We start from the raw sequence: 27,980 nt of genomic DNA on the forward strand, positions 1-27,980 counted from the left end.
TGGGCGGTGAATGTGGACAAGGAACGGCAGTGGTGGAAAGGAGAACGGTTAGGGTGGAGGAGGAATCTTGTAAGGGGTCTAGTTTGAGGGCTATGGTGATGTCAGCATTGCCAATGGCTCCGAGTAGGTATTCAGGGAGCCCAGTGGTGCAGTCCACGGGGAAGATATGGAATCAGCTGAGGAGGCATTTTGGGGTGGAAGGGATGTCGGTGCTAATGTCTCTGTGCGAGAACCATGGGTTTGAGCCTGGGGACGGATGGATAGTGTATACAGGAGGTGGAAGGAAGTGGGGTGAGGGATTTGTATTTGGAGGAAGGGTTTGCCAGTCTGGAGGAGCTGAGGGAGAGGGTAGAGCTGCCGAGGGGTAGTGAGTCCAGGAATCCACATGTTAAGGACTTTGCACGAAAGGTCTGGAAGGGGCTGCCTAGATTTCCGGGGTATACCCTGCTGGAGTGACTGCTGCTTCCGAATGTGGAAGGGGAGGGAAGAATTGGGGACATATATAAGTGGCTGAGGGAGCAGGGAGGCGAGAGGGTGGTGAAGATCAAGGAGAAATGGAAAGCGGAGTTGGGAATGGAGATCAATTGGGGAGTATGGAATGAGGCACTGCAAAGGGTAAATGGGACCTCCTCTTGTGCAAGGATGAGCTTGATACAGTTCAAAGTGGTGCAAAGGGTGCACATGACGTGGGCGAGAATGCGTGGGTTCTTTCAGGGGGTAGCAGATGAATAGGAGAGGTGTGGGCGGGGGTCAGCGTATCACCCTCACATGTTATGAGGTTGGGAAAAATTGGGGAGATTCTGGGCGGGAGTGGTCACTGTCTTAGCCAGGATAGTGGAGGAGGGAGTAGACCCGGACCCTATGGTGGTAATATTTGGGGTTTTAGAGAAGCCGGAGTTCATGGAGAGGAGGAAGGCCGGTGTCACGGCCTTCGCCTCTCTGATTGCACGGCGACGAATTTTGCTGGTGGCGGTCGACATCGCCACTGGGGGGTAGCAGCCTGGTTGGGTGACCTGTACGACGTCCTGTGGTTAGAGAAGATAAAGTATGAGTTAAGGGGCTCAGCAGGGGAGTTTGAGAAAAGGTGGGGGATGTTTGTGACCGTGTTTGAGGATCTGTTCGTCGCAAGGGGTGGGGGGGGGGGGGGGGGAAATCTGTCCAATCTATATAGTTGATTGTTGGGAAGAGTGTTTCCCAGGGTGTTTATTTGCTGTAACCTACTTTGATACAAGTTTGAATAAAATGGGTTTTTAAAAAAAAATAATAATGAGGTGAGAAGCTCCGATCAGGGTCAAATTGGTGTTGGTTGGAAGGTGCCCTATCACAGTCCACCACATACCCAGTTAACACAGTACCACAGAAAAACTGTCTAAGATCTGGTATAGTAACTACAAAACTGGTCTCCAGACATAGTATGCCCATCTCTCAGTCCAGACAGTTCCCAGATAACCTGACCAAGATCGGATATAGTAAAGCAGAGCTATTCTAACCGTTGACAACACATTCCACGCAAAGGTGATATATTTAGTGTCCCTGTTTCCCAGTTCTGCACAAGGTGAGCAAACTTGATCCAGTAGAACCTCCACTGACTCAAAATCATCATGAGGATTTGGAAGGAGATGTTTATAGTTCAGGGCGGAACAGAGTGTAATAACCATCCAACAGGAAAGATAAGTTTCAGAGAAATCTATCTGTTCAGTAAGTACAAGAATTCGGTAAAAATTAGAAAACTTGGTTTTTAACCTTGAAATGAGGTTTCTAATATCTATTTAAAAAAATAAAAAAATTTCATTTGAGTATTTATAGTTTTTATAATAATAACAATAACAACATAAACATAGCATATCAAACATTTCCAACCCTGACACATTCCTCACACGCCCAACAAAGAAAAAAAGCCTAAACCCCCCCCCCCCCTAGATTTCTGCCTCAGTTGACATTTAAATTTCCTTGCAAAATTCATCAAACGGCTGCCACCTCCGTGCGGACCCTAGCATTGACTCTCTTAGGGCGAAATTTATTTTCTCAAGATTGAGAAATCCAGCCATGTCGCTAACCCAGGTCTCTGATTTTGGTGGCTTTGTGTCCCTCCACATTAACAGTATCCGCCTCCGGGCTACCAGGGAGGCAAAGACCAAAACGTCTGCCTCTCTCGTCCCCTGGACTCCCGGCTCTTCCGACACTCCAAAGATTGCCACTTCTGGACTTGTCACCACTCTTGTTTTGAGTACCGTGGACATGACATCAGCGAAACCTTGCCAAAATCCTCTAAGCTTCGGGCATATGGACATGATTTGCATGCTCTCTTGCGCACACCTGTCCCCTATCCCCACAAACTTGCCAATCGCTATTTTTTACATAACTAAATGGACCGATGTTGAAGCTGTGAATTAAATCTAATGTTGCAACATTTTTCTGAAAATGGAAGTGGTCTTGAGAAGTTTTTAATTCAATATAACTAACATTGAAAATCACTTTCTGTCTGTTCTAATTGAAGATGTTCAACACAAACACAAGGAGACACTCCGGGCACAAACTGAAGCACAAACTGAAACACTGAGAGTGAACACTGTCCTCATAAAGGAGAAGGTTAAGATTTTCCAGCTGGTTGATCAATACGCTGAGCTAACGATCATTTCTACTGTTCGAGATTGGACACTTGTAGGACATGAACAGCTGGCAAGAGGCCGACACCATGAAGAGTGGAGAAAGAAACAACTCCGGAAAGAACTGGAAAAAATCCAAACTGATCAGTTGTTACAGAGCAGCTTTGCCCACAGTTTCAGGCACAGAGTTTTGAAATCTTTCCACCAATTGCATAGATTAAAATCTGGAAGTTCAGCAGTAGTGAGTGGAGTACCGGGAATTGGAAAATCAACAATGGTACAAAAGATTGTTTATGACTGGGCTACTGGGAAAATATACCCACACTTTCAATTTGTTTTCAGTTTCAAATTCCGGGATTTGAACACTGTTGACTGTAGAATAACCCAGAAAAATCTGATACTGGATCAGTATCCTTATTTTGGGAATGTTCTGGGAGAGCTCTGGAAGAACCCAAAGGGATTGCTGTTTATATTCGACGGTTTGGATGAATTCAAGGACAGGATTGATTTTGCTGACAATCAGAGAAATACAGAACCTCAGTCCATGTGCACAGATCCCGAATGCTGGTGTGAAGTGTCTGACATTGTGTACAGTTTAATACAGCACAAGCTGCTCCCAGGATGTTCAGTGCTAGTGACCACCCGCCCCACTGCATTATATTTATTGGAAAAGGCTGAGATCAGTGTCTGGGCTAAAATCCTTGGATTTGTTGATGATGAACGGAAGGAATATTTCAACAAGTTTTTTGACGATCAGACAGTGGCAGCAGCCGTTTTCAAATATGTGGAGGAGAACGAGATCCTGTACACCATGTGCTACAACCCTTCCTACTGCTGGATCCTCGGCCTGTCACTGGGTCCCTTCTTTACACAAAGAGACAGGAAACAGCAGCAAGTTCCCAAGACCATCACCCAGCTATATTCCTACTATATTTACAACATTCTGAAAAACCATGGCCGAGAGATTGAAAGCCCCCGTGATGTGTTACTGAAGCTTGGTGAGATGGCCTTCACAGGAATCTCCAAGAAGAAGATTGTGTTTAGAAATGGAGATTTGATCAAGTACAATCTGCAACCTTCCCAGTTCCTGTCTGGGTTCCTGATGGAACTTTTGGAGAGAGATGACTCTGCCCAGAGTGTGGTTTACACATTCCCACACCTCACCATCCAAGAATTTGTAGCTGCACTTGCACAGTTCCTGACTCCAGATCATGGGGACATCCAGAAACTACTCCATGAAGCCCACAGCAAAGAAGATGGACGATTTGAGATATTTCTCCGTTTTGTTGCTGGTCTCTCCTCCCCACAGGCTGCGTGGCCCCTGGCAGAGTTTCTGGGTCCGTTTCATCATAAAACTACCTGTCGAGTGATTGACTGGGTGAAGGAGGAGTTTAAGGGACAGATTGCGAACACAGTGAGAGAAACTGATAAAACGGACCTCCTGAACACATTGCACTACCTGTTTGAGTCTCAGAATGAAGCACTGGCTCAGGCTATAGTGGGATCTGTGGAATCAATTAGATTTAGAGGATTGCAACTGACCCCAATTGACTGTGCGGTCCTATCTCATGTCATTGGACTCTGTGATACAATAAAACACTTTGGTCTTGCAAAATGCTTCATCCATTATGAAGGACTCCAGCAGCTTGTATCCGTTCTGCACAAATGCCAGGAGTTCAGGTAACTGCTTATTTGGTCCCATAGCTGGTGTTTTCATTCTTGAAAAACCATTTAATAATGGAAAAAAAACCTTCCAGTTGAATAAAAAGGCAGTCAGAAAAACGTCACAAGATAAGAACACAGTGTAAAATTCCAAGCTGGAAAATAGGAATGATGCCTTTGCTAATAGGTTGTCGGTTTACTTGCTGATAACTTGGTTTGACTATGGAATTATGATTGAAAAGGTGCAGTGAAATCTGTTTAGAAGAACAGAAAATAGATATTTTAAACATGTGAAACATCAATGCGGAAAATAAATGCTTTAAAAAAAATAAAATTGTTAATTAGCCACATAAATTGCCAGCTGTACCAATAATCAGGGAATCATAGCATAGGATCCCCACAGTGCAGAAGAAGGCCTTCGGCCCAGCGAGTCTGCAACAATCTTCTGAAATATCATTCTACCCAGGTCCACACCCTGACCAACCTGCCCTATCCCAGTAACACTGTAACCTAACCTGCACACCCTTGAACACCCAGGGGCAATTCAGCATAGCCAATCCACCTAACCTACACATCTTTGGACAGTGGGAGGAAACGGGAGCACCCGGAGGAAACCCACGCAGACACTGGGAGAACGTGCAAACTTCACACAGACGGTCACCGAAGGGCGGAATTGAAACTGGCTCCCCGGTGCATTGAACTGCTGCCGATAAGACCTACATAATATAAGTAATCAGCTATTTCCTGTTGGGGAAAATGACATATCATGGGCTGATTCTCCGATGGCCGACACCAAAATTGGGCGCACGATCGGGTGGAGACTAGATTCCGACACCGAAATCATGTGAGGCACCAGTCTGACGGTGAATCACGTTGCTCCGCCTCCTTGGAAATGGCGTCAATGCGACGCACGTCCCGTATAGTTGAAATACCGTTTGCATCTCATTAGTGGGCCCACCCATGATGCTCCTCCTCCGATGGGCCGAGGTCCTGATGGCGTGGTCCATGTGTGGTCTCACAAATCGTGAACCTGGCGTGGTGGTTGCTGACAGAAAGCGAGGGCTTACAATGCAGCACCTCCATACTTCACCGACAGCCATGCCACTGCCTGGGGGGCTTCTATCAGGGCTAGGGGCAGTAGTGGAGGTTGGCCAGGAGGTGGACTGTGGGGTCGGGGTGGACAGGTACGCAACACCATTAGCGCAGCTGGCAAGGCAGACATGCGCCTGCGCAAGCCACTCGCAGCCGTCTATAATCCTGTGCCCTGGGTCATATTGGTGATCCCTTTGGCCCCAGCCGACCCATCAACTGTATCGGCGCTCCAGCACAACCTGTCCCATCTTTTCAACCCCGATTAGTGTGTGTGGTGGGGGGGGGGGGAGTGTATAGTTTAAGCATGCCTGCAGATGGTCAGCCCTGCAAATGTCCATCGTGGACCCTGTGATTCCCACACCATTTTTTGTGGGTCTTGCTGGTGTTCCAGGCGTCGCCGGTACGAGCCCCTCACCGGTTGCAGAATCAATGCAGGTGCAGTGCTGATTTTTCTGACGTGAAGTTTTACGGATTCTCTATTGGCGTCAGCCCTTAGACTCCAAAATGCAGAATCCAGCCCCTTAAAGTATGATAATTACGCAGCAAAACTTTTTCAGGTCTAATTATTTAAAATTTCTCACAATTTTGATCTTACTGTATTTGTTCAGGGGATGTGGGCATCGCTGGCTCAGCCAGCATTTATTGTGCAATGGGTAATAAATGCTGGCCTGGCCATTGACATCCTCACCTTGTGAACAATCAAACAAAATGGAAGTATTAAGAGGAGTGAAAGTGGTTTTCACCAGTAGTTAAACCAGTGATCATGAATTGTTCATGAATTTACACTGCTCACTACTTTTGTTCCCATTTAATCGAAAGGACAATGGGGTGAGGTGAAGTATGGGCGAGTGATCCAATATCGCCTATGATACATTATTGACGAAAAATCAAATGACCGCCAATTGTGCCTACACCTTGAGGACGACAGTAGTTCAAGAAGGCAACCCACTACCACTTTCTGAAGGGCACCTAGGGATGGGAAATATATGCTGGCCTAACCAGCGATGTCCATATCCCATAAATTAATTTTTAAAAATTGATTTTTCAGTGGCAGTAAAATCTCTGCATTGATTTCTGATGTTACTTCCATTATTCCTTTGATATTGGGTATATGATTTGAATCAGACCGGTGTTTTGACTCAATGGGCCAACTTTTAGGTCTTCTGAAGATGGGACAGAGCTGGGTGGAGATGTCAAGGTTGCTGGTGCCGAGCAACATGTCAATTTCAAGCTGCTGATTCTGGATCTGGCAAAAAGCATCAGGCAGACATGGGGAGGGACAGGATCTTAACTGAATCCAATCAAAAGGTTGAAAATCTTTTTTGACACTTAAGGTTTGAAGCTTCTGCTTTCCGTGTGACATCTCACTTCTCTCTCGTGCTGTGGAGGCTTTGACGCCAACTGCACTCCCTTCCCTCGGGATAACATGCAGCCTCAGTGATGGTTGGCATGTGGGTCTAAATGAGTCCTCACTTATTTGCCTCCATTCCCACCCCCACAGGATCGAAGTAAGCAAGAAACCGATCTCCATTCCAGTTAATGGTGACCCCTGTGAAAATCATAACTTTTATCAGTTTCCCACTGGTGCTGGGTTCCTGACTCGAGAATAAAACCAGCTCTTGTTTCTTGCCTCCATGGTGAAAGTTCAGCCCGTTTTAATGTGTTTCTCATTCTTTCTATCCAGTCTGAGTCACAATAATCTGGGGGATTCAAGAGTGAAACTACTGTCTACGGCTCTGAGGAATCGAGACTGCAAAATACAGAAACTGGAGTAAGTACCAGACTGTGTGACATTGTGTTTATAACAACTGGATGCCTGACACTAAATTATTATTTGCATCAGCAAGTGTCATTAATAAACACTGAACATTATCATTCCAAACAGTAATAATGTTACAAAGATTACAATATAGAAAGATTATAATTCAAATTCTACTTAAGTTTACACAAAGTGAGTTCTCATAATAAATGTGTTGCCATAATCACAATTTATAAAGGTTATACAGAGTGAATATACAATAATAATTATAATTATTATTATTATATGTGTATGACAATAGTCACAGTTTATAATATGACATTTCACACCAGTCTCTTACTTTTATTTCATACATAGTGTTCAATAATAATGTAAAGATTGTACCATTACACACATACTGTTACAAAGTCTGTGATAATGCAAGGCTAGAATAATTGCTTCTTTGTAGCAGTACTAAGATAGCATATAATGAGCATCTGCGATTCTGTGGTTCCCCCCTCCCGGGCATCTGCAGTCCTCTATTGATTATTCCATCCGCTGATAATGCATGTGAGTAGTCTCGCTCCCTTGAAGAAGTAAACCTTCGGTGATGATTGTTTTGTCTTTTGTGTCATGTTAATCTGGTCTCAAGTCTTAAATTATCAATGATCACAGCCAGCGTTTGGTTTAAAGGAAGCCTTTCTAGCTTAAAATCTTAGAAGGAAGGGAACTGTTGGTGCTGACAGTGAGTTCTCAGTTCTGTTATTTCAGATGGCGGTCATGTATGTTATGGGTTATGTTACTTTCCCACAGGACAGATGTTAATGAAGCCAGAGTTAATGAAGTTTCTGTCTAAAATGCCATAGTTATCTCTGAAGGCGAATGGGACAAATGTTCACAAAACAAAAAGCATTGTCAAATGGCCCTGAGTTACGTCTTCGGGCAGGTAAGAAGCAAAGTTCTCTAAACTGTGTCTGGTCTTGATGTGGTGTCCAAAATAGAGTCTGTTATGACCAACCCAATTGGATGAAACCTAGATCTCGAACCCTTCAAAATCAAACCAGACAGATGGGTGACACGGTAGAACAGTGGTTAGCATTGTTGCTTCACAACGCCAGAGTCCCAAGTTCGATCCCCGGCTTGGGTCTGTGCGGAGTCTGCACGTTCTCCCCGTGTCTGTGTGGGTTTCCTCTGAGTGCTCCAGTTTCCTCCCACAAGTCCCAAATGACGTGCTTGTTAGGTGAATTGGACTTTCTGAATTCTCCCTCAGTGTACCGAACAGGCGCCGGAATGTGGCGAATAGGGGGTGTTCACAGTAACTTCATTGCAGTGTTAATGTAAGCCTACTTGTGACACTAGAAAAATCAAACCAGACAGACCACTCGGTATCCACCCAGGCACCGGATATGAAACCCTGTTTACCCTGACGGATTGTGCCAAAATTCAGAGAGAGCTTTCCCACACATAAGGCAAGCAACAGACTGACAAAGCTATCCTCATGGAATCACACCTTGCCGATTATGATCCCATCAACACCATCTCCATCCCCATGAATATCGTTTCTCACAGGCAGGAAAGACCCAGCACGTGGCAGCACAATGGTATGCAGTCAGGAGGGAGTTGCCCTGGGAGCCCACAACATCGACCCCAGAATGAGTCAGCTCATGGCATCCTGCCAAGCATGGAGTCGGGAATCTCCAGCAAATTACATCGGCTGATAAATCAGTACTTATTCATGTTGAACACCACTTGGAGGAAGCACTGAGGGTGGCAAAAGTACAGTGGGTGAGAGATTTCAATGTCTATCACAAAGCGTGGTTCTATAGCACCAGCATAAACTACATAGGCCGAGTCCAAAAATATATAACTTCTATTCATGTCTGTGGAAGGTGATGAAGCAACCTCTAAGAGGGATACTCATATTTGACCTCACCTTCACCAACTTACCTGCCGCAGATGCATCTGCCATGATAGTATCAATCGGAATAAGCACCACAGTATCAATCGGAATAAGCACCACAGTATCAATCGGAATAAGCACCACATCGTTCTTGTGAAGACAAAGTCCTAACTTCATATTGAAGATACCCTCCATCATGTTGAATGAAAATGAAAAACTGAAAATGAAAATCACTTATTGTTACAAGTAGGCTTCAAATGAAATTACTGTGAAAAGCCCCCAGTCGCCACACTCCGGCGCCTGTTCGGGGAGGCTGGTACACTACCACCGTGCTGCATGAGATAGATGTCAAACCGATCTAGCAACTGGGCATCTGTGAGCTATAGGCCATCAGCAGCAGCAGAATTGTACTTAACCACTGAATCACAATCTGTAATCTCCTGACTTTACATATCGCCCATTCTATTATGACCACCAAGCAATCAACCCTGGTTTACTGAAGAGTGCAGTAGGTCATGCCAGGAGTAGCACCATACCTAAAAATGAGGGGACAACCTGATGAAGCTACAACATAGGTGTAATAATCCAGGAGACACAAAGAAGAAGGCTAAATAGGTTTATTTAAACTCAAAAGATAAAGCCGCTGCCATGGCAAACAACACAAATATCCCTGCCCGGAATTATCAGAACTCTCGGTCCGGTTCTGGCAGTAGCATTAAAACGTGTCCCAGTTGGGTTGGCCTCCGCCCGCTACCACAGGACCCTGTATTCTACGTGCTCCACAGGGCGATAAATAAGTGGTCCTCTTGAGGGTTATTGCATTCCTCTCTCCTCTAAGTCCAGATCATAACTCCCATGGCAATGAGGCCTCCTTCGCATCTTGGCATATGGCCTTGGGTTAACCATCAGTGGAGCTGGATCGGGGGACGTGAAGCAGAAGGGGGATAGTCGCTTCCTGGCAGAGCATTGAAAAGCCACTGATGGGGGCTCCTCTTTGGTGCTGATCTCCGGCTGATGGTCAGTTGTCTCAGTCTCCATTTCTATCCCGAGTCTCTGCCCTCTAGGGGAATGACTCACGTTTTCTACTGATTGAGCAGTGAGCACATTAGACATTGAGGGCATTGTCCCATCCAGAGTAGTTTCAATAGGGCAGGACTTTATGGCCTTCTCTTTAGTCTTGACCTTGTACGAAATGGGGCCAGTCTTTCCCATAACTCCTGGGATCCAAGAAGATCTATCTCTAAAGTTACGTACAAAGACTGTGTCTCCAGCCTTGAAGGTCCTGTTGGGTCTTGGCATGTAAAAATTTATTTTATAGACTGGAAACAATAGGCTGAGTCTGGACTAGGGTGGATGGCCTAAAAGCAGCTGTCCAAGTGTGACTCCTGTTCTGGTGTGCGGCATGGTCCTGTAATTGAAGAAGGACAGGGCCAATTTGGTGTTGAGAGAACCAGTGGTCAGTTTCTTCATGCTGTTTCTAAATGTTTGGACTGCCCGTTCAGCCATGCCATTGGAAGATAGATAGTATGGCACCATTTGGACATGTTTAATCTCTTTGAACTTCACAAATGCCTGGAATTCTCCACTGGTGAAGGGGGGTACCGTGGTCTGACATGACTTCCAGTATCCCATTAACGCATAAAGATTGCCCGAGTTTCTCTACGGTAATGTTCGAGTTGTGGAGGACATCTTGTGTGTTCATCCACTTATGATGGGTGCCAGCCAAGATTAAGAACATCGATCCCATGAACGGCCCAGCGAACTCCACATATATCCGAACCCAAAGTCTTCCCAGCCATGCCCATGGATGCAGCAAGGACGAAGGTGGGAGCTTCTGGTTGTACTGACACAAAGAGCACAGTTTCACCAGATACTCAATGTCAGTACCAAGCCTGGGCCACCAGGTGTAGCTCCCTACAAACATCTTTATCTTGGAGACCCCTGGATGACTGTTTTGTAGCTCGGTCAAGATTGGGCGCTGACCTGGGCAGAGGACGACTACTCAGGTTCCCCCTGGGATGATGCCACCTACCACGCTCAATTCTTGGAGTTTGGATGGGGAGGGCTTCATATTTTCTGTTGGGTTCTCAAATTCTTCCACTTAGGATCATGTGGCACAGTTTTGAATGCATGGGTCCTTTTGGGTACACGCCTGGGCTTGTTTTGCAGATGCAGGCAGGATATTCAGGAAATTTTGTGTCATTATGACTTCTTCCATTCCTGGCCGAGTGGCAAAGATTGTGGGCATCGACAGGCGACTAAGGATGTTGACGATGTACTTGCCAGGAGTACCCAATAATAGTGTCCAATGTTGGATCTGAGCCAAGGAGATGGAGGGATCGCTTTGTCCTCCTTTAGAGGCCCAACAGGGCTTTATGGTCTGTGATTATTGTAACTGTCGGCCGTGGACATATGGATGGAATTTCTTTACTTCAATTATCATAGCCAGTCCCTCCTTTTTCGACTTGTTCATAGAGTCGTGATGCATATGCAATTGGTGCCTTGGTGCCATTGTCCCATCGATGGGAGAGGACTGCCCCTGCTCTGTACGGTGAGGCATCACATCTCCGGAGGATTGTGATTGTGGAAGGGGAGGGGGAAGAGGGAAAACACTGAAGGCTACTGCCGGAGTTGGCGAGGAAAGAGAGAGGGCGGGTGGGGCGGGGCAGGAGGTATTGAAGCTGAGCAGCGGTGAGGGCAACACTGAATGCTGTTGGGGGTGGGGTGATCCACAATCCACAATCCATCTCTTGTGGATTGTAGTTGGCCAAGATGTTGGATGACAGCAGCTGGGTTTCACTTTTGTGAATGCTTCATCTTCTGGCACCTGCCACGACTACCCCTGCTGCTTCTTGAACTGTGCGTACAGGGGTGCCAGTAAAATAGTCAAGGTGGGGATGAATTTCTGTAATAATTAATGAGGCCTCGGAATGATTTCAGCTCTGTCATATTTCGCGGATCAGTGTCCCTTTTATGACCTTTCTTTGTCGTCGACAGTGTGCAACCTGTCTTTATCGATGCAGTTCCTGAGCTATGCTACCTCTGCCAACTGAAACACACGCTTTTCCCACTTAAGGCTGACACCCGCAATGGATAATCATCGTAGAACTTCTACCAGGTTTGCCAGATGTTGTTCTTCGGTGGCTACTTTGATTAACACATCCATTTATACATTGGAAAATGGAGCACGTAGATGATATGGTGGTTCCTATGGACATTTTAAGGGAGTGACTGTTGAAGTTTGATTTCAACTGGGCCATCCTTGGGGGGGGGGGTGGGGGGGTGATACAGTTCAATTGTATCATTTTGTCCTGTTCATCCTGGGCCTGAGGTGACTTTGGCTTCTGGACTGTACTGTCCTGTACTGTTGATTCTGCCAGTGTTGCCTTCAGCTTCCAGTATTGTCCCCTATCCCAACAGTCTTCAGACTTTTCCCTCTTCCTGCAGCAGCTGTCAGTCTCCTCACCCTACCCCCAACAGCATTCAGTGTTGCCCTCACCGCTGCTCATCTTCAATACCTCCCGCCCCGCCCCACCCGCCCTCTCTCTTTCCTCGCCAACTCCGGCAGTAGCCTTCAGTGTTTTCCCTCTTCCCCCTCCCCTTCCAGTAGTCTTCCAAGTTATCCCCTCCCTCGAGTAGACACTTGCCTCCCTTGACTTCAAGGCTCTCTTATCCCTGAACATGTGTACTGGTCCATAAGACCATAAGACATAGGAGTGGAAGTAAGGCCATTCGGCCCATCGAGTCCACTCCGCCATTCAATCATGGCTGATGGGCATTTCAACTCCACCTACCAGCATTCTCCCCGTAGCCCTTAATTCCTCGCGACATCAAGAATTTATCTATCTCTGCCTTGAAGCCATTTAGCGTCCCGGCCTCCACTGCACTCCGCGGCAATGAATTCCACAGGCCCACCACTCTCTGGCTGAAGAAATGTCTCCGCATTTCTGTTCTGAATTTACCTCCTCTAATTCTAAGGCTGTGCCCACGGGTCCTCGTCTCCTCGCCTAACGGAAACAGTTTCTTTGCGTCCACCCTTTCTAAGCCATGTATTATCTTGTAAGTTTCTATTAGATCTCCCCTTAACCTTCTAAACTCCAATGAATACAATCCCAGGATCCTCAGCCGTTCCTCATATGTTAGACCCGCCATTCCAGGGATCATCCGTGTGAATCTCCGCTGGACACGCTCCAGTGCCAGTATGTCCTTCCTGAGATGTGGGGCCCAAAACTGGACACAGTACTCCAAATGGGGCCTAACCAGAGCCTTATAAAGGCTCAGTAGCACATCGCTGCTTTTATATTCCAACCCTCTTGAGATAAATGACAACATTGCATTCGCTTTCTTAATCACGGATTCAACCTGCATGTTTACCTTTAGGGAATCCTCGACTAGCACTCCCAGATCCCTTTGTACTTTGGCATTATGAATTTTCTCACCATTTAGAAAGTAGTCTATGCTTGGATTCTTTTTTCCAAAGTGCAAGACCTCACATTTTCTCACGTTGAATTGCATCAGCCATTTCCTGCACCACTCTCCCAAACTGTCTAGATCCTTCTGCAGCCTCCCCACTTCCTCAGCACTACCTGCCTGACCACCTAACTTTGTATTATCGGCAAACTTCGCTAGAATGCCCCCAGTCCCTTCATCCAGATCATTAATCCGGCCCCAACACTGAAACCTGTGGGACACCGCTGGTCACCGGCTGCCATTCCGAAAAAGAACCTTTTATCCCAACTCTCTGCCTTCTGTCAGACAGGCAATCCTTAACCCATGCCAGTAGCTCACCTCGAACACCATGGGACCTCACCTTACTCAGCAGCCTCCTGTGTGGCACCTTATCAAAGGCCTTTTGGAAATCCAGATAGACCACATCCACTGGGTTTCCCTGGTCTAACCTACTTGTCACCTCCTCAAAGAATTCTAACAGGTTCGTCAGGCACGAACTCCCCTTACTAAATCCATGTTGACTTGTTCTAATCCGACCCTGCTCTTCCAAGAATTTAGAAATCTCATCCTTAACGATCGATTCTAGAATTTTACCAGCAGGAACAGAAACCTCGGGAGCACCGTCATCTTGACTGACTGCACCCTACCCGCCAAAGACAGCGGCAGCATGTCCGACCTCTTAAACTCCTCCTCCATTTGCTCCACCAGCCTTGTGAGGTTTAGCTTATGCAAGGCCCCCCAACTCCTGGCCACCTAAACCCCCAAGTACCTGAAGCTCCTCTCCGCCCTTTTCAGTGGGAGCCTCCCAATCCCCCTCTCCTGGTCCCACAAACATCTCGCTTTTAGATTGGATTGGATTTGTTTATTGTCACGTGTACCGAGGTACAGTTAAAAGTATTTTTCTGCAAGCAGCTCAACAGATCATTAGAAAAGGGAATTAAACAAAATTCAAGAAAATACATGAGAATTCATAATAGGGCAACACAACATATACAATGTAACTACATAAGCATTGGCATCGGTTGAAGCATACAGGGTGTAGTGTTAATGAGGTCAGTCCATAAGAGGGTCATTTAGGAATCTGGTGACAGTGGGGAAGAAGCTGTTTTTGAGTCTGTTCATGTGTGTTCTCAGACTTCTGAATCACCTGCCCGATGGAAGAAGTTGGAAAAGTGAGTAAGCAGGGTGGGAGGGTTCCTGGATTATGCTGCCCGCTTTACCCCGGCAGCGGGAGGTGTAGATGGAATCAATGGATGGGAGGCAGGTTCGTGTGATGGATTGGGCGGTATTCACGATTCTCTGAAGTTCCTTGCGGTCCTGTGCCGAGCAGTTGCCATACCAGGCTGTGATGCAGCCCGATAGGATGCTTTCTATAGTGCATCTGTAAAAGTTGGTAAGGGTTAATGTGGACATGCCGAACTTCCTTAGTTTCCTGAGGAAGTATAGGCGCTGTTGTGCTTTCTTGGTGATAGCGTTGACGTGAGTGGACCAGGATAGATTTTTGGTGATGTGCACCCCTAGGAATTTGAAACTGCTAACCATCTCCACCTCGGCTCCGTTGATGCTGACAGGGGTGTGTACAGTACTTTGCTTCCTGAAGTCGATGACCAGCTCTTTAGTTTTGCTGGCATTGAGGGAGAGATTGTTGTCGTTACACCACTCCGCTAGGTTCTCTATCTCCCTCCTGTATTCGGACTCGCCGGTATTCGAGATCCAGCCCACTATGGTCGTATTGTCAGCAAACTTGTAGATGGAGTTGGAAACAAGTTTTTCCACGCAGTCGTGTGTGTACAGGGAGTAGAGTAGGGGGCTAAGTACGCAGGTGGGGACCGCGGAGTGGAGTAGGGATAGGTTAAAGATGTCTGTGATTACCTCTGCCAGCTGGTATGCGCAGGCTCTGAGTGCACGACCTGGGATCCCGTCCGGGCCCATTGCCTTCTGTGGGTTCACTTTCAGGAAGGCCGATCTGACTTCGGAAACTGTGATGGTGGGTATGGGTGAATTATGGGCTGCTGGGGCACTCGACAGCGGATTGTTGGTTACCTGCTCAAACCGAGCATAGAATGCATTAAGTTCATCGGGGAGGGGTGCGCTGCTGCCAGAGATACTGCTCGGCTTCGCTTTGTAGCCCGTTATGTTGTTTAGTCCTTGCCACAACCGCCGAGAGTCTGTCTGTGACTCTAAGTTTTCCCAAAGTTAAGCTTATACCCTGAGAAATCCCCAAATTCCCGGAGAATCCCCATCACCACCGGCATTCCCCCCCACCGGGTCCGCCACATACAACAATAGGTCATCCGCATAGAGCAACACTCGGTGCTCCTCCCCACCCTGGACCAGCCCCCTCCAATCCCCCGACTCCCTCAGCGCCAGAGCCAGGGGTTCAATTGCCAGCCCAAAAAGTTGGGAGGACAGGGGACACCCCTGCCTCGTCCCTCGGTATAGTCGGAAATACTCCAACCTCCTCTTATTCGTGGCCACACTCGCCATCGGGGCCTCATACAACAGCCTCACCCAACTGTCAAACCCTTTCCCAAGCCCGAACCTTTCCAGCACCTCCCACAAGTACCCCATTCGACCCTATCAAAGGCCTTCTCCGCATCTAGCGCCACCACTATCTCCGCCTCCCCTTCCACCGCCGGCATCATAATAACATTCAAGAGCCTCCATATATTAATGTTCAGCTGCCTCCCCTTCATAAACCCCGTTTGATCCTCGTGGATAACCTGCGGCACACAATCTTCTATCCTCGTGGCTAAGATCTTTGCCAACAACTTGGCGTCCACATTCAGCAGTGAGATCGGCCTGTATGACCCACACTGCAGGGAATCCCTGTCTCGCATAAGGATCAAGGAGATCAGCGCCCGAGACATCGTCAGGGGAAAAGCCCCCCCACTCCCTCGCCTCGTTCAAGGTCCAAACCAACAGGAGGCCCAGCAGGTCTGCATACGCCTTGTAAAATTCAACCGGGAACACATCCGAACCCGGCACCTTCCCCGACTGCATGTTCCCTATCCCTTTAACCAGCTCCTCAAGCTCAACTGGCGCCCCCAGACCCTCCACCCGTCCCTCCTCCACCCTCGGGAATCTCAGCCGGTCCAAGAAGCGCCCCATCCCCTCCTTCTCCGCCAGAAGTTCGGACCGATATAGTCTCTCATAAAAGTCCCTGAAGATCCCATTAATGTCTACCCCTCTTCGCACCACATTTCCTCCCCGGTCCTTAACTCCACCAATCTCCCTAGCCGCATCCCTCTTACGGAGCTGGTGTGCCAGCATCCTACTCGCCTTCTCCTCATACTCGTACACCGCACCCTGAGCCTTTCTCCATTGAGCCTCCGCCTTTCTGGTGGTCAACAAGTCGAGCTCAGCACGAAGGCTGCGCCGCTCCCTCAGCAATCCCTCCTCTGGGGCCTCTGCATACCTCCTGTCCACCCTCACCATCTCCCCCACCAATCTCTCCCTTTCTCTCTGCTCCCCTCTCTCCGTGTGGGCCCGAATGGAGATCAACTCCCCCCGAACCACCGCCTTCAGCGCCTCCCAGACCATCCCCACTCGGACCTCCCCATTATCGTTGGCCTCCAGGTACCTCTCGATGCATCCTCGAATCCACCCTCTCACATCCTCGTCCGCCAGCAGCCCCACCTCCAAGCGCTACAACGGGCGCTGGTCCCTCTCCTCCCCAGCTCGAGGTCCACCCAATGCGGGGCATGGTCAGAAATGGCTATCGCTGAGTACTCAGCATCTACTACCCCCGCCCCCCTCCCCCGTCGACTAGCCATCACCCTTCCGTAATCCGCCACGTGCCCGCGCCCCCCGCTCAGCCCGTTCCCCACAGCGACAGACCGGCATCCTGATCCCCTCTGCATGCTCCAGCTCCTTCTTGGCCATTCCAGCAGCAACCCGGTATCCCCCCATCTTCAATCCCCCCCACCCACACAAGCTGGGGGCCCCCCTAGCTGCGTAACTCCGGTCATTGTACTTCCGTAAGGGGTTGATACAGTTAAAGGTGCACCTGACAAAGTCGAGGATGAGCCAGTTTGAGGGGATAGAGAATATTTGTGAATGGTGTGGGAGGGTCCCAGCTAGTCATGTACAAATGTTCTGGTCCTGCCCAAAGTTGGAGAAATTTTGGAGGCTGTTTTTCAGCACCATGTCGGCGATCTTGCATGTGGACTTGGAACCTAGTCCCCTTGATGGCCATATTCAGGGTGTTGGACCTGCAAGACGGTCAGAGCCATCTGAAGTTTTCAATTAAATTTGGAGTATGAGATGGTTCCCATTGAAGGCCTAACAGAACTTTGAGGGCATTTGAAATATAATCCTGAGAACTGGGTGAATGGAAGTTGTGGACCTTTACAAAAACTGCCTTTACTCTGACTCCTGTTATTTCTCACTGTCAGTGCCACAGATTTGTGTGCCGAGGGTTCGGGGGAATAAGGAGACAATGAACCCTCAGGTCCCCTCCTCCTCAGTGATGGACTGCTGTTCTCCAGTCACCATAGCCTTTGAATTGTGAGAGAGAGATGAGTGATTAGAAGGTTCCAACACATCCTTCAGACATCTCTATTTGACCAGTAATGGACATTTCAACACTATATCTTGAGCTCATCTGACGGCCTCCCACGCCCATTCATCTGACCCCTCACTCTCACAGCTCCACAACTTAATTCACTATCATCGATTTCCCACCTTGTCTCCAGGACTCCCAGCTCCAGCACTTTGTCTTCTTTGGACGTAACAATAGGAAGATCTGGATGCTGCCACCTGTCTTCCCATAGGCTTCTCTTCTACAAATACATAGATTTCCATTGTTACTCACCCATCAAAGGCACACACCATCCTATTTTGCTGAGAGTGTGATTGTGCATTTTGGCACCACAGAGATGCCTCCTGCATGTGACCGCGCAGTTGTGGCAGTTCAGGGGTCAACACTGACTGAGAGGACCCTTCACAGAGAAGCTGACATGCTTCTGACAGCCAGTACTCCTGACTGGGAATTGGCAGTGACGGGGTAGCATTTCTTTTCTACCAACTTCAATTTAATCCTTAATTCACATGTAAGGCTCTAAACTTAACGTTGTGGACAGCATTCATAGCCGTTATCTTTTCCCCCAGCATGCACTCCATTTCTTAACTATCAACGCTCCAACCCTACACAGTATTGATACAGGTTTATGGTCCGGAGTGCTGTGCTTTGTCCTGCACCATCACCACTTTTGTCACTTGAGTCATACCTGCACTTTCATATTGTTCTTTCCTGCTTCTCCCCCACTTCCCTGTTGCTTAAAACCTGTCCATTCACTGCCATTTCCCAGTTCTAATGTAAGCTCATCAAACTGAAACATATACTGTTTCTCCCTTCACAGATACTGTCAGACCCATTGAATATTTCCCGAAGATTATTTATCTTTCGCAATTATGGTGTCATTTGTATTTTGCTTTTGTATTTTTAAAGTTCTGTTTCTGGAATATTTCACAATCTCCATTATTATTGTTGTTATAGTGTTCTTTAAAACACGGGGATGTCCCCTGATTCCTGTTATGTTTATCCATCTGAATCCAGGCTGAATGATAACACTCTCACATATTCTTGTGCTGAAGATCTCGCCTCCGTGCTCAGTACAAACCAGTCACTGACAGACCTGAATCTGAGTGATAATAACCTGGGAGATTCAGGTGTGAAACTACTGTCTGTGACTCTTAGGAATCCAGATTGTAAAATACAGATCCTGGAGTAAGTACCAGACTGTGTGAGATTGTATTTATAATAACTTGATTCCTAACAATGTACTATTATTACAGTAATAAATAAACACTGTCAATTATTATCAGTGTCAGTATTAAAGGGCCATAACTTCCATGGAGTGACAATCAGAGTCAGATTGTCGATCTACTTCTCATTATTTACTCTGAAATCATTTTTTTTCTCTCTTTTTTAAATTTAGAGCACCCAATTCATTATTTCCAATTAAGGGGCAATTTAGCGTGACCAATCCACCTACCCTTTGGGTTGTGGGGGTGAAACCCATGCAAACACAGGGAGAATGCTAACTCCACACAGACAGTGACCCAGAGCCGGGACGAACCTGGGACCACGGTGCTGTGAGGCAGCAATGCTAACCACTGAGCCACCGTACTGCCTTCTATTTACTCTGAAATCTAACCACACCTTCCTCACCCTACCTTCCTACTTGGGCTGGGTGAGAAAGGTGTAATGCAGCAGGTTCCAGAGTCCTTTAATTGAGTGCAGAAGAGTCAAAAGTAAGAAATGTCTTGACACAAATCTTTTTATCCTCACTGGCGACAGGTGAGGTCCCAGAGGACTGGAGACTAGCTAATGTTGTTCCTCTGTTTAAGAAGGTTCGCAAAGATAATCCAGGGATTTACAGGCTGGTGATCTTGACATCAGTGGTAGGGAAATGATTGGAGAGGGTTCTCGAGATAGGATTTACCCCCATTTGGAAGCAAGTGGAAGTAATAACGAGAGGGAGCATGGTTTTGTGAAGGGGAGGTTGTGTCTCACGAACTTGATAGAGTTTTTTGAGGAAGTGATAAAGATGATTGATGAAGGTAGGGCAGTGGATGTTGTCTACATGGATTTTAGTAAGGCCTTTGACAAGGTCCCTCATGGCAGACTGGTACAGAAGGTGAAGTCACATGGGATTAGAGATGAGCTGGCAAGATGGATATAGAATTGGCATGGTCTTAGAAGACAGAGGGTAGCAGTGGAAGGGTGCATTCCTGAATGGAGGGCTGTGACTAGTGGTGTTCAGCAGGGATCAGTGCTGGGACCTTTGCTGTTGTATACTGTATATACATTTTGTGAATGAAAATGTAACTGGTCTGATTGGGAATTTTGCAGATGACACAAAGGTTGGTGGAAATGCAGATCGCGATGGGGACTTAGTTAGTGTTAGAGTTAGTGTCCTGATGGATGAACACAGGAGAGCCTCTGCTGATCAAACAACAGTGGTTCTTTTGTCCATCACTGGTTACATGGAGTCGTCTGAAGGATGTGTTGGAAAGTGCACTGCTCCCACATCAAGAGCTGCTTTGATTGGGCTACAGCCATCCACCTTTGAGGAGGAGGAGCCGCCCGTTTTCTCCATTGTATTGTTAACCTGATGGAGCAACAAAGGGTAGGAGTGAGCCCACGATGTAACGCTTGGCGGGGTGGACTCAGATTCAGCCCACCCCACCAGCAAATTAATTTCTTAATGATCAGGGCGCACTTTTTAAAGGCCACCAATGTACAAAAAATTAGAACACGCACCCCCCCCCCCACCAACACCCCTCCCACCTCCCACAGAACAACCCCCCTCCACAACACAATTCCAGACCCACGGAAGGCAGCCCATGGAACACCCCTTAGAACACTCCCCCACCCCACCAAGCACTCACCATCTGGAGAATACTCCCCTGGCACTGGCCCCTGGACCTGTCTGGGCATGACCCTCCCTCCCCGAGCGATGCAGCCAACTGGGCTCCTACAGGTGCATGCCGAGCTTTACTTCAGCATGAAATGCGATTTCGGCATCCTGTGGGATTTCCCACTCCCATCGCAGATTCCACCCAGCAGTAAGTGGGCTGGAAAATCTGCTGAACCTTCTGAGTATTTGCACAATAATTTATTCAGATATCACATCAGAGCATCATTTGTACTTTGCTTCTAGATTTGAAAGTTGTTCTGAAAGGCAGTGTTCATTCTCATTGTTATTAATATTGATCTTTCAATCACTGGAGATTCACTCTGATTCCTGTTGTTTTTCTCAATCTGATTCAAAGGTTATACAATAACACTCTGACAGATTCTGGTGTCGAGGATCTCGTCTCTGTTTTCAGTACAAACCGGTCACTGACCGATCTGAACCTGGGGAATAATAAACTGGGAGATTCAGGAGTGAAACTACTGTTTGCAGCTTTGAGGAACCCAGACTGTAAAATACAGAAACTGAAGTAAGTAACAGATTGTGTGAGATTGTGTTTATAATAACTGGATATCCAACAACATGATTTGAGCACTGTTAATATTTATTTATACAATTTACAGTGCAGAAGGAAGCCATTTGGCCCATAAAGTCTGCACCAGCCCTTGGAAAGAGCAGCCAACCCAAGCCCACACCTCCAACCTAACCCTCCGGAACCCAGTGACCACAGCTAACCTTTTTGAACACTAAGGGCAATTTAGCATGGCCAAATCACCTAACCTGCACGTCTTTGGGCCTGTGGGAGGAAACCGGAGCACCCGGAGGAAACTCACATAGACACGGGGAGAAAGTGCAAACTCCACATAGACAAGCCGGGAATCGAAACTGGCATCCTGGAGCTGTGGAGCAACTGTGCTACCCACTGTGCTACCATGCCCCCCCCTGTAGTACCAGATCTGCTGAGTATTTCCAGAATATGTATTTATATTTCAGATTTATATATTTTGCTTCTATATTTGGAAGTTATGTTTCTTGAATGTTACACACTGTACATTATTATTGTCATTGACTGTGCTCTTTAAAATACTGGAGAATTATTCTGACACCTGTTATTTTTCTCTATCTCATTTCCAGACTATTTAATACTGCTTTCACAGATTCTTCTGCCAGGGACCTGGCCTCCGCTCTTGGTACAAATCGATCCCTGACAGATCTTGGCCTAGGTAACAATAAACTGGGAGATTTGGGGGTAAAACTACTTTCTGCAGCCATGACGAGTCCTTTTTTTACAATAAGTTTTAGAGTGAATTTTTACAATAAGTAAATATTTAGCAACGTATTTTGAACACCGTTACTAGTATATTAGTAGAAAAATAAACACTGTCCATTATTCTTCATGTCAGTTCGTGTCGTGACAGTAGGGTCTGTTTAGCACAGGGCTAAATCGCTGGCTTTGAAAGCAGACCAAGGCAGGCCAGCAGCACGGTTCGATTCCCGTACCAGCCTCCCAGAACAGGCACTGGAATGTGGCGACTAGGGGACTTTTCACAGTAACTTCATTTGAAGACAATAAACGATTTTCATTTCATTTCATTTTCAGATATCAATTTTTTAAAAACTGCATTTACCCTGAATCCTGTTTCTCTCTCCTGATCCCCAGCTTATGGGATGTCAGTCTCACAGATCTTTGTGTCAAGGATGCAGGGGAATAGCCTGATGGTGCACCCTCTGAGATCCCGCCTCTTTGTCCGAGGTGGATAGCTCTCCCTGGTCACAGCAGCCTTTGATTTGCAAAAGAGTGATAAAATGGCAGTGAATAGAAGGATAAGAGGGTAGGAAATATTGGGGAGGAGGTTCTGTGAATGACCGATGACATCAGTACAGTAGTGAGTTGTGACCTTAGTTCAGATGATCAAGATGCAGAATCAGTTTGGGTAGAGATGAGAAATAGGAAAGGCAAGTGGTCACTTGTGGGAGTAGTTCTACGTGCCTCTAACACTAGTCACACTTTTGGACAGAGGAAATAGGAAAAAATAATTGTGGCTTCTAATAAAGATACTGCAATATCACAGATTATTTAAGTTTTGTTATAGAATCACTACAGTGCTTGAGGCCATTTGGCCCATCGGGTCTGTACCGAGCCTCTAAAAGAGCACCCTACTTAGGACCGCGTTCCCACCCTATCCCCGTAAAATAGTAACCACACCTAACCTTTTGGACTCCTGAATTGTGCTTTCTGAATGTCTCTTCCTGTACATTATTATTGGTGTTGATGAAATTCTTTAAAATACTGGCATTGACTCTGATTGCTGTTATTTTTCTCTCTCATCCCCAGTCTGTATAATAATGCTCTCACAGATACTTGCGCTGAGGATATTGCCTATGCTCTCAGTACAAACCAGTCACTGACGGATCTGAACCTGCAGGCAAATGCCTTCACAGACCAATCTGTCCCTGTTCTCCGTCGCTTCATAATGACCTGCAGGAGGCTGGCGGGGGTAAAGTGAGTGTTTGTGTTAATTTCTGGTGTAAGAATTAAAATACAAAGGGTATTTTGAAATATAAATCGGCCAGAATCTTCCAAGCAGCAGCAATTATAAGCGAATAGCAGCTGTGTACACAGATTCTTCGAACCTGAAACTGCTGCATATTTGTGCAGAATCTTCAGCGCAGTGACCCCAAGGAGCTCCATCAGAGCAGAGTAGAGTCGAGGATGATGGGGAACACATCGAATTTACAGCACGAGCTGTCTCTGATGAGGTTCAAGGTCCGGAATATTTATTAATATTAGTAAATGAGTAGATGGTTGGGTAGTTAGGTGGGTGAAGTGTGTGGATGAATGACACTTGGGAGTGTCAAGGAAGTAATAGCTGGGTCATGTAGTTTGTTAAGGGATCAGGAAGGGAGTTGGGGGATAGCCAGGAGGTTGGGGGTGCCATTCAGTCTGATCGGGATTTGAGAGGTTAATTGGGGAGGGGTCTCGTTGGGTTGGGGAGGGTAGTTGGGTCATTGAACTCAGTGGATAATGGGATCAAGTCGGGGTAATGGAGTTCGGTCAGCAGCATTGTCAGGTCAGGGTTTGGTCAGATTTGGTCAAAGAGTATGTCGGAGGGGTTCAGGAGGTAGTCGAGTTGGTGGAGTGGTTGTGGGGTAGTTGAGATGAATTGGGAGGGTGGTCAGATGGAGGGAGGGTGTAGTATGGTGATCAGTGGAGATGATTGAGGGATTGTGTTGTTGAGTTACCCAGCTATTAGAAGGTTTCAATTTGTCTAACTTTTCCTGGGTAATTACCTAGGGGAGCCCTGCGGATCGTTTCCAAGTTTGCAAATCTAACTCGGAGCCAGAGACATTAACAAAGGGTCACTGGCAGCAGTGGAATTTCCCAAAGGAAGTTTGAACCCTGGGGCAATTCCCATGTCGGTCCATGTGTCTGACATCCTGAAGCACATTGTCAGTCGGTTGTCTACTTTCCGGTAATCCAGCGACCAGGAGATTTGTCTGATCAACTCCACTTTCCTCTTATTTCACACTGTTCTTCAATCTTCTTATTTCCTGTTCAATCTTTAATTTGTTTCAGGCTGGAGGATAATCAGTTCAGTTCACATGGAAAAAATCAGCTGAAGTCGCTGCAGGGATCCAGACCTGGACTGAATGCTCTCATTGTCTGAAGGTTTCTGTCTGATTTCCTGTCCGTTCCCTTTAACCGGCCGGGCTCCAGGTTGAAATCCTATTGGCCGTTTCCCAGTTTCCACCTCGAGCTGAGTGAGTGTAATTTCCCATTGTGACATCAGAGACCCACCAACAGGGTCACGAGACTCCGCCTCCCGACCCCACAGTGCTGCTTCTGCAGGAGATCCGGGGCTGAATGTTCCCCAATGGGCCACTGGGGAAATGTACAGACAGGAAGGGCCCAGGGTGGGGCATCAGTCTAGGCTGTTAAGTAATGGGTTAAGAGACATTGCAATTAGTTGTCTCATTCATGTTAAGTGTTCAATGATTGACACTGATATGTAAAGGAGCTTCAGGTGGCCTCTGTGGCTGATGATTTGTAGAGTTCTGTGCAGAGTCAGTTGGCAACAAATAAAGGTGTGTTGGTGAAAAAGGAGCAGAACTTTTGCCTCTTCATACCACAGCATTTAATACATCAAACATAGGCTTCAGTGGGGCATTGACAATTACACTCAGTATTCCTGGGTTTGGGGGTTAAGTACCCTGGGTTGCTGCTCAGTATCAGTGACTAATTCCCTGCTGGGAAGTTAACCTGTCTGGGTTCAGAATGGGGACTGGGTCTGTTCAACTGGGATAGATCTCATCATCCAATAGGGACAAACACCCATTGCAAAGGGTTACAGGGAGAGTATCCTGTTTGGAGGTTCCAACAGATTGTGTAACTGGGGAATCATACTGCAAGTATTAATGATTTTCCATCTTCCCGAAGTAAGGAAACAGAGCAGTATCTTCCACCCAGGTTTCAGGTAAGGATGGCGTGACAATTGCCTGCGAAGGTCAAATTTCTGGTGGGCAATTTCCCTGCACTGGGAACTATCTCAAAGTGTGACTTAAATCACACATTTTTGATTATTCCGACTGCTGTTACATCGATAGTTACCCAGAAATATTTTGAAGAATTCAAACTACTTCTTGCTGCTTTGTAACTCTTGAATTGACCTTCACTCCCCAACATGGGATACCCACAACTTTCTCCTCCTACCCCACAGGACGTCCCCCCCACACCCCTCCACTGACCACCTTCCAGCCCTGTCGACCTGTACACTCCCCTCACCCACCCTCCCCCCTAACAGGACTTCCCCCAAACCAGTCATGGGACTCCTCAACACCCCACTCACCCCCCCCCCCACATCCTGGAAGACCCTTCTCCACACTCCATACCCCTCCCCTCTGAGGTATCACCTGACTCTTTTATACCCCCACCCCAAGCCTGACTCAACCGGAAGTTGAGTTACCCTGTGTTAACTGCACTTCACTAAATGGACAGCATCCATGTCGGGATCCACAGTCTGAACCTCTGTGGGCCTAATGCATGGACTGAGGACTAAACACAAAGCATGATCTTTAGCATTTAATCAGAGAGAAAATAGTGTGATGTTCTGGGTCAGGTTCCAATATGATATAACTCTGTTGTATTGATATTCTTTTCCAGATACTGGTGGACCTGCTGCACATTAAAATTATTTCCTGCTTTATTTTACATTCCCTATCTTATGCGGTTTGTTATTCTCTCCTCACTCTGATATAATAAATGATGAAGTTTCACTGTATTCGTCAGACTTCCAAAATCAAGGAATGAGAACCAATAATTTGTAATCGACAATGACCTGATTGGAACAACAAGTTCACACAAGAAAGATGACTCTTTTTAGATATTGACTGGGGCCACAGACTGACAGATCAAGGGCAGAGATAAGACTATATTTAATGTCAAAATCACAACAAATGTCAAATTAATCACCATACTGTAATGAGGAATTAATACAGATATAGTGAAAATATCAAGTAACATGAAGAAAACAACACATTTCATTATAGTTTTCATATATGTTTGTGATGCTGTGTCTGAGACCCAATTAACACAACACAAATTGAAATGAGATCAATGGCTATTTAATGGAATGGATTTCAGTTATTGGGGAGGGAAGTGTATTGGTTATGGTGCTGTACTCAATACAGAGGTTACGTTGATAACCCAGAGAACAGGAGTTCAGATGGCAGTTTGAGAATTTTAATTCGGTTTCATAGAAACTGAATTTTAAAAACAGATTGTTGTCAGTGATCACTAATCTGGTCTGTTCTGTATCTGGCTCCAGACGCCTTCAAATTTGATTGACTGTTATGTTAGATACCTCCTGAAGCGTCCTAGTATTCTGCTTAGTTTTATCGAAGAGTGACATCAACGATTCAAGAAGACGGCACAACAGCAATATCTCAGAACAATTTGAGTCGACAATTTTTGTGACTTTACCAATGATTCCCACAGCTGGGAAATGGATGGAAAAGAAACTTGTCAATCAGCTGTAAAACTGATGCTTTAAACACTTGACCTGGGACTTGAAAGGTTTTTGTGAGGTAGCCGATTTCCAATAACAGCAAATTGAAGGATAAATGTCCATGCAGACACTGGGGAGCACCCCATATCTTCTTGTAGTAAAGCGGTTGGGATCTGTTGTATCCACTTGAACAGACAGAGGGCGCCATTGATGAGCACCTAATAGGTGAAAGCAACAGACAATGGAAAAGAGAATCGGGCCGAGTGCAAAAAGCACGGCCTATTTACTATCCCCCGTTTCGTGCAAAATAACAGTATAAAACATATCCTCCAAGCAGCTGCATTGGATAGACAGAATACTGAATGGATTAATTAGATTCCCAAATAGTTGATACTAACTAAATCTCAATCTGCAGTAATCTTTGATACTAAATGGAACTGAACTATAATTTGATAATCAGTGGTCTAGTGAATGTTTTTTTGGTGGTGATATAATGAGCTGACAAACTCTTATTCATTGTGCTATTTACCTATTAACTATGTTATTAATGTTGCTGGGTATCCGTGTCTGCAACTTTCTCAAAGCGATATTGTTCAAAGCAAGATTATGTTATTGAGTCAATTAAACATTGACTGGATGTCTTTTTTGTCTGACTTGGTCTTTGAAGATTTGACAAGAAGGGGTTAATTCATTCTCACAGGAAATTGTGGGAATTTGAATTAAGGGTTGGTGAAGTTTAAAAAAATGTTTTTATTGAATTTTTTGTGGTGTATACAAAAAAAGGGTAAGTAAGGAACAGTAAGAGACAGGAAAGAGAAATATTTACACATCGATTGGATTCCGCAACCCCAGCTGCCTCACAGAAATGCCATCTTTCACATTATACGGAGGGGTTTCCTGTATGGGATGCTGATGTCTACCTTTCATCTCCTTGCCATCGCCCAGACATGCCTCCGTGCGCCATGTTGCTGTTTGGCCGCAGAGGACCCCACTGGGAGGTCCCTCTATGGAGAAGTCTGTCCCTTCAGACTTGGGGACCTGGGGTTGCACGCAGCAGTGCCATGCAGCCATCACCTGGGCTGCTTCATGAGCTCCCAAGCTGCC

At 46.4% G+C, this 27,980-nt stretch overlaps 2 protein-coding genes across 2 annotated transcripts in view; both read left to right on the forward strand.

Moving 5' to 3' along the window:
* Nucleotides 1–2,626, forward strand: part of LOC119967815 (zinc finger protein 235-like) — an 86,079-nt gene extending 83,453 nt beyond the window's left edge. The window contains exon 6 of the transcript XR_005461075.1: nt 2,498–2,626. The gene's annotated coding sequence lies outside the window, so the exon portion shown is untranslated. The remainder of the gene's footprint in view (nt 1–2,497) is intronic.
* Nucleotides 1–27,522, forward strand: part of LOC119967993 (NACHT, LRR and PYD domains-containing protein 3-like) — a 33,670-nt gene extending 6,148 nt beyond the window's left edge. Inside the window, exons 2-9 of the mRNA XM_038801093.1 lie at nt 2,498–4,286; nt 7,045–7,131; nt 19,008–19,178; nt 21,230–21,400; nt 22,029–22,094; nt 23,207–23,374; nt 24,449–24,541; nt 26,033–27,522. Of these exons, the coding sequence (XP_038657021.1) occupies nt 2,498–4,286; nt 7,045–7,131; nt 19,008–19,178; nt 21,230–21,400; nt 22,029–22,094; nt 23,207–23,374; nt 24,449–24,539 (2,543 nt within the window). The 3' untranslated portion in view covers nt 24,540–24,541; nt 26,033–27,522. The remainder of the gene's footprint in view (nt 1–2,497; nt 4,287–7,044; nt 7,132–19,007; nt 19,179–21,229; nt 21,401–22,028; nt 22,095–23,206; nt 23,375–24,448; nt 24,542–26,032) is intronic.
* Nucleotides 27,523–27,980: the final 458 nt, after the last annotated feature.

This window comes from Scyliorhinus canicula, chromosome 6 (assembly GCF_902713615.1).
Source record: "Scyliorhinus canicula chromosome 6, sScyCan1.1, whole genome shotgun sequence".
Taxonomy (NCBI): domain Eukaryota; kingdom Metazoa; phylum Chordata; class Chondrichthyes; order Carcharhiniformes; family Scyliorhinidae; genus Scyliorhinus; species Scyliorhinus canicula.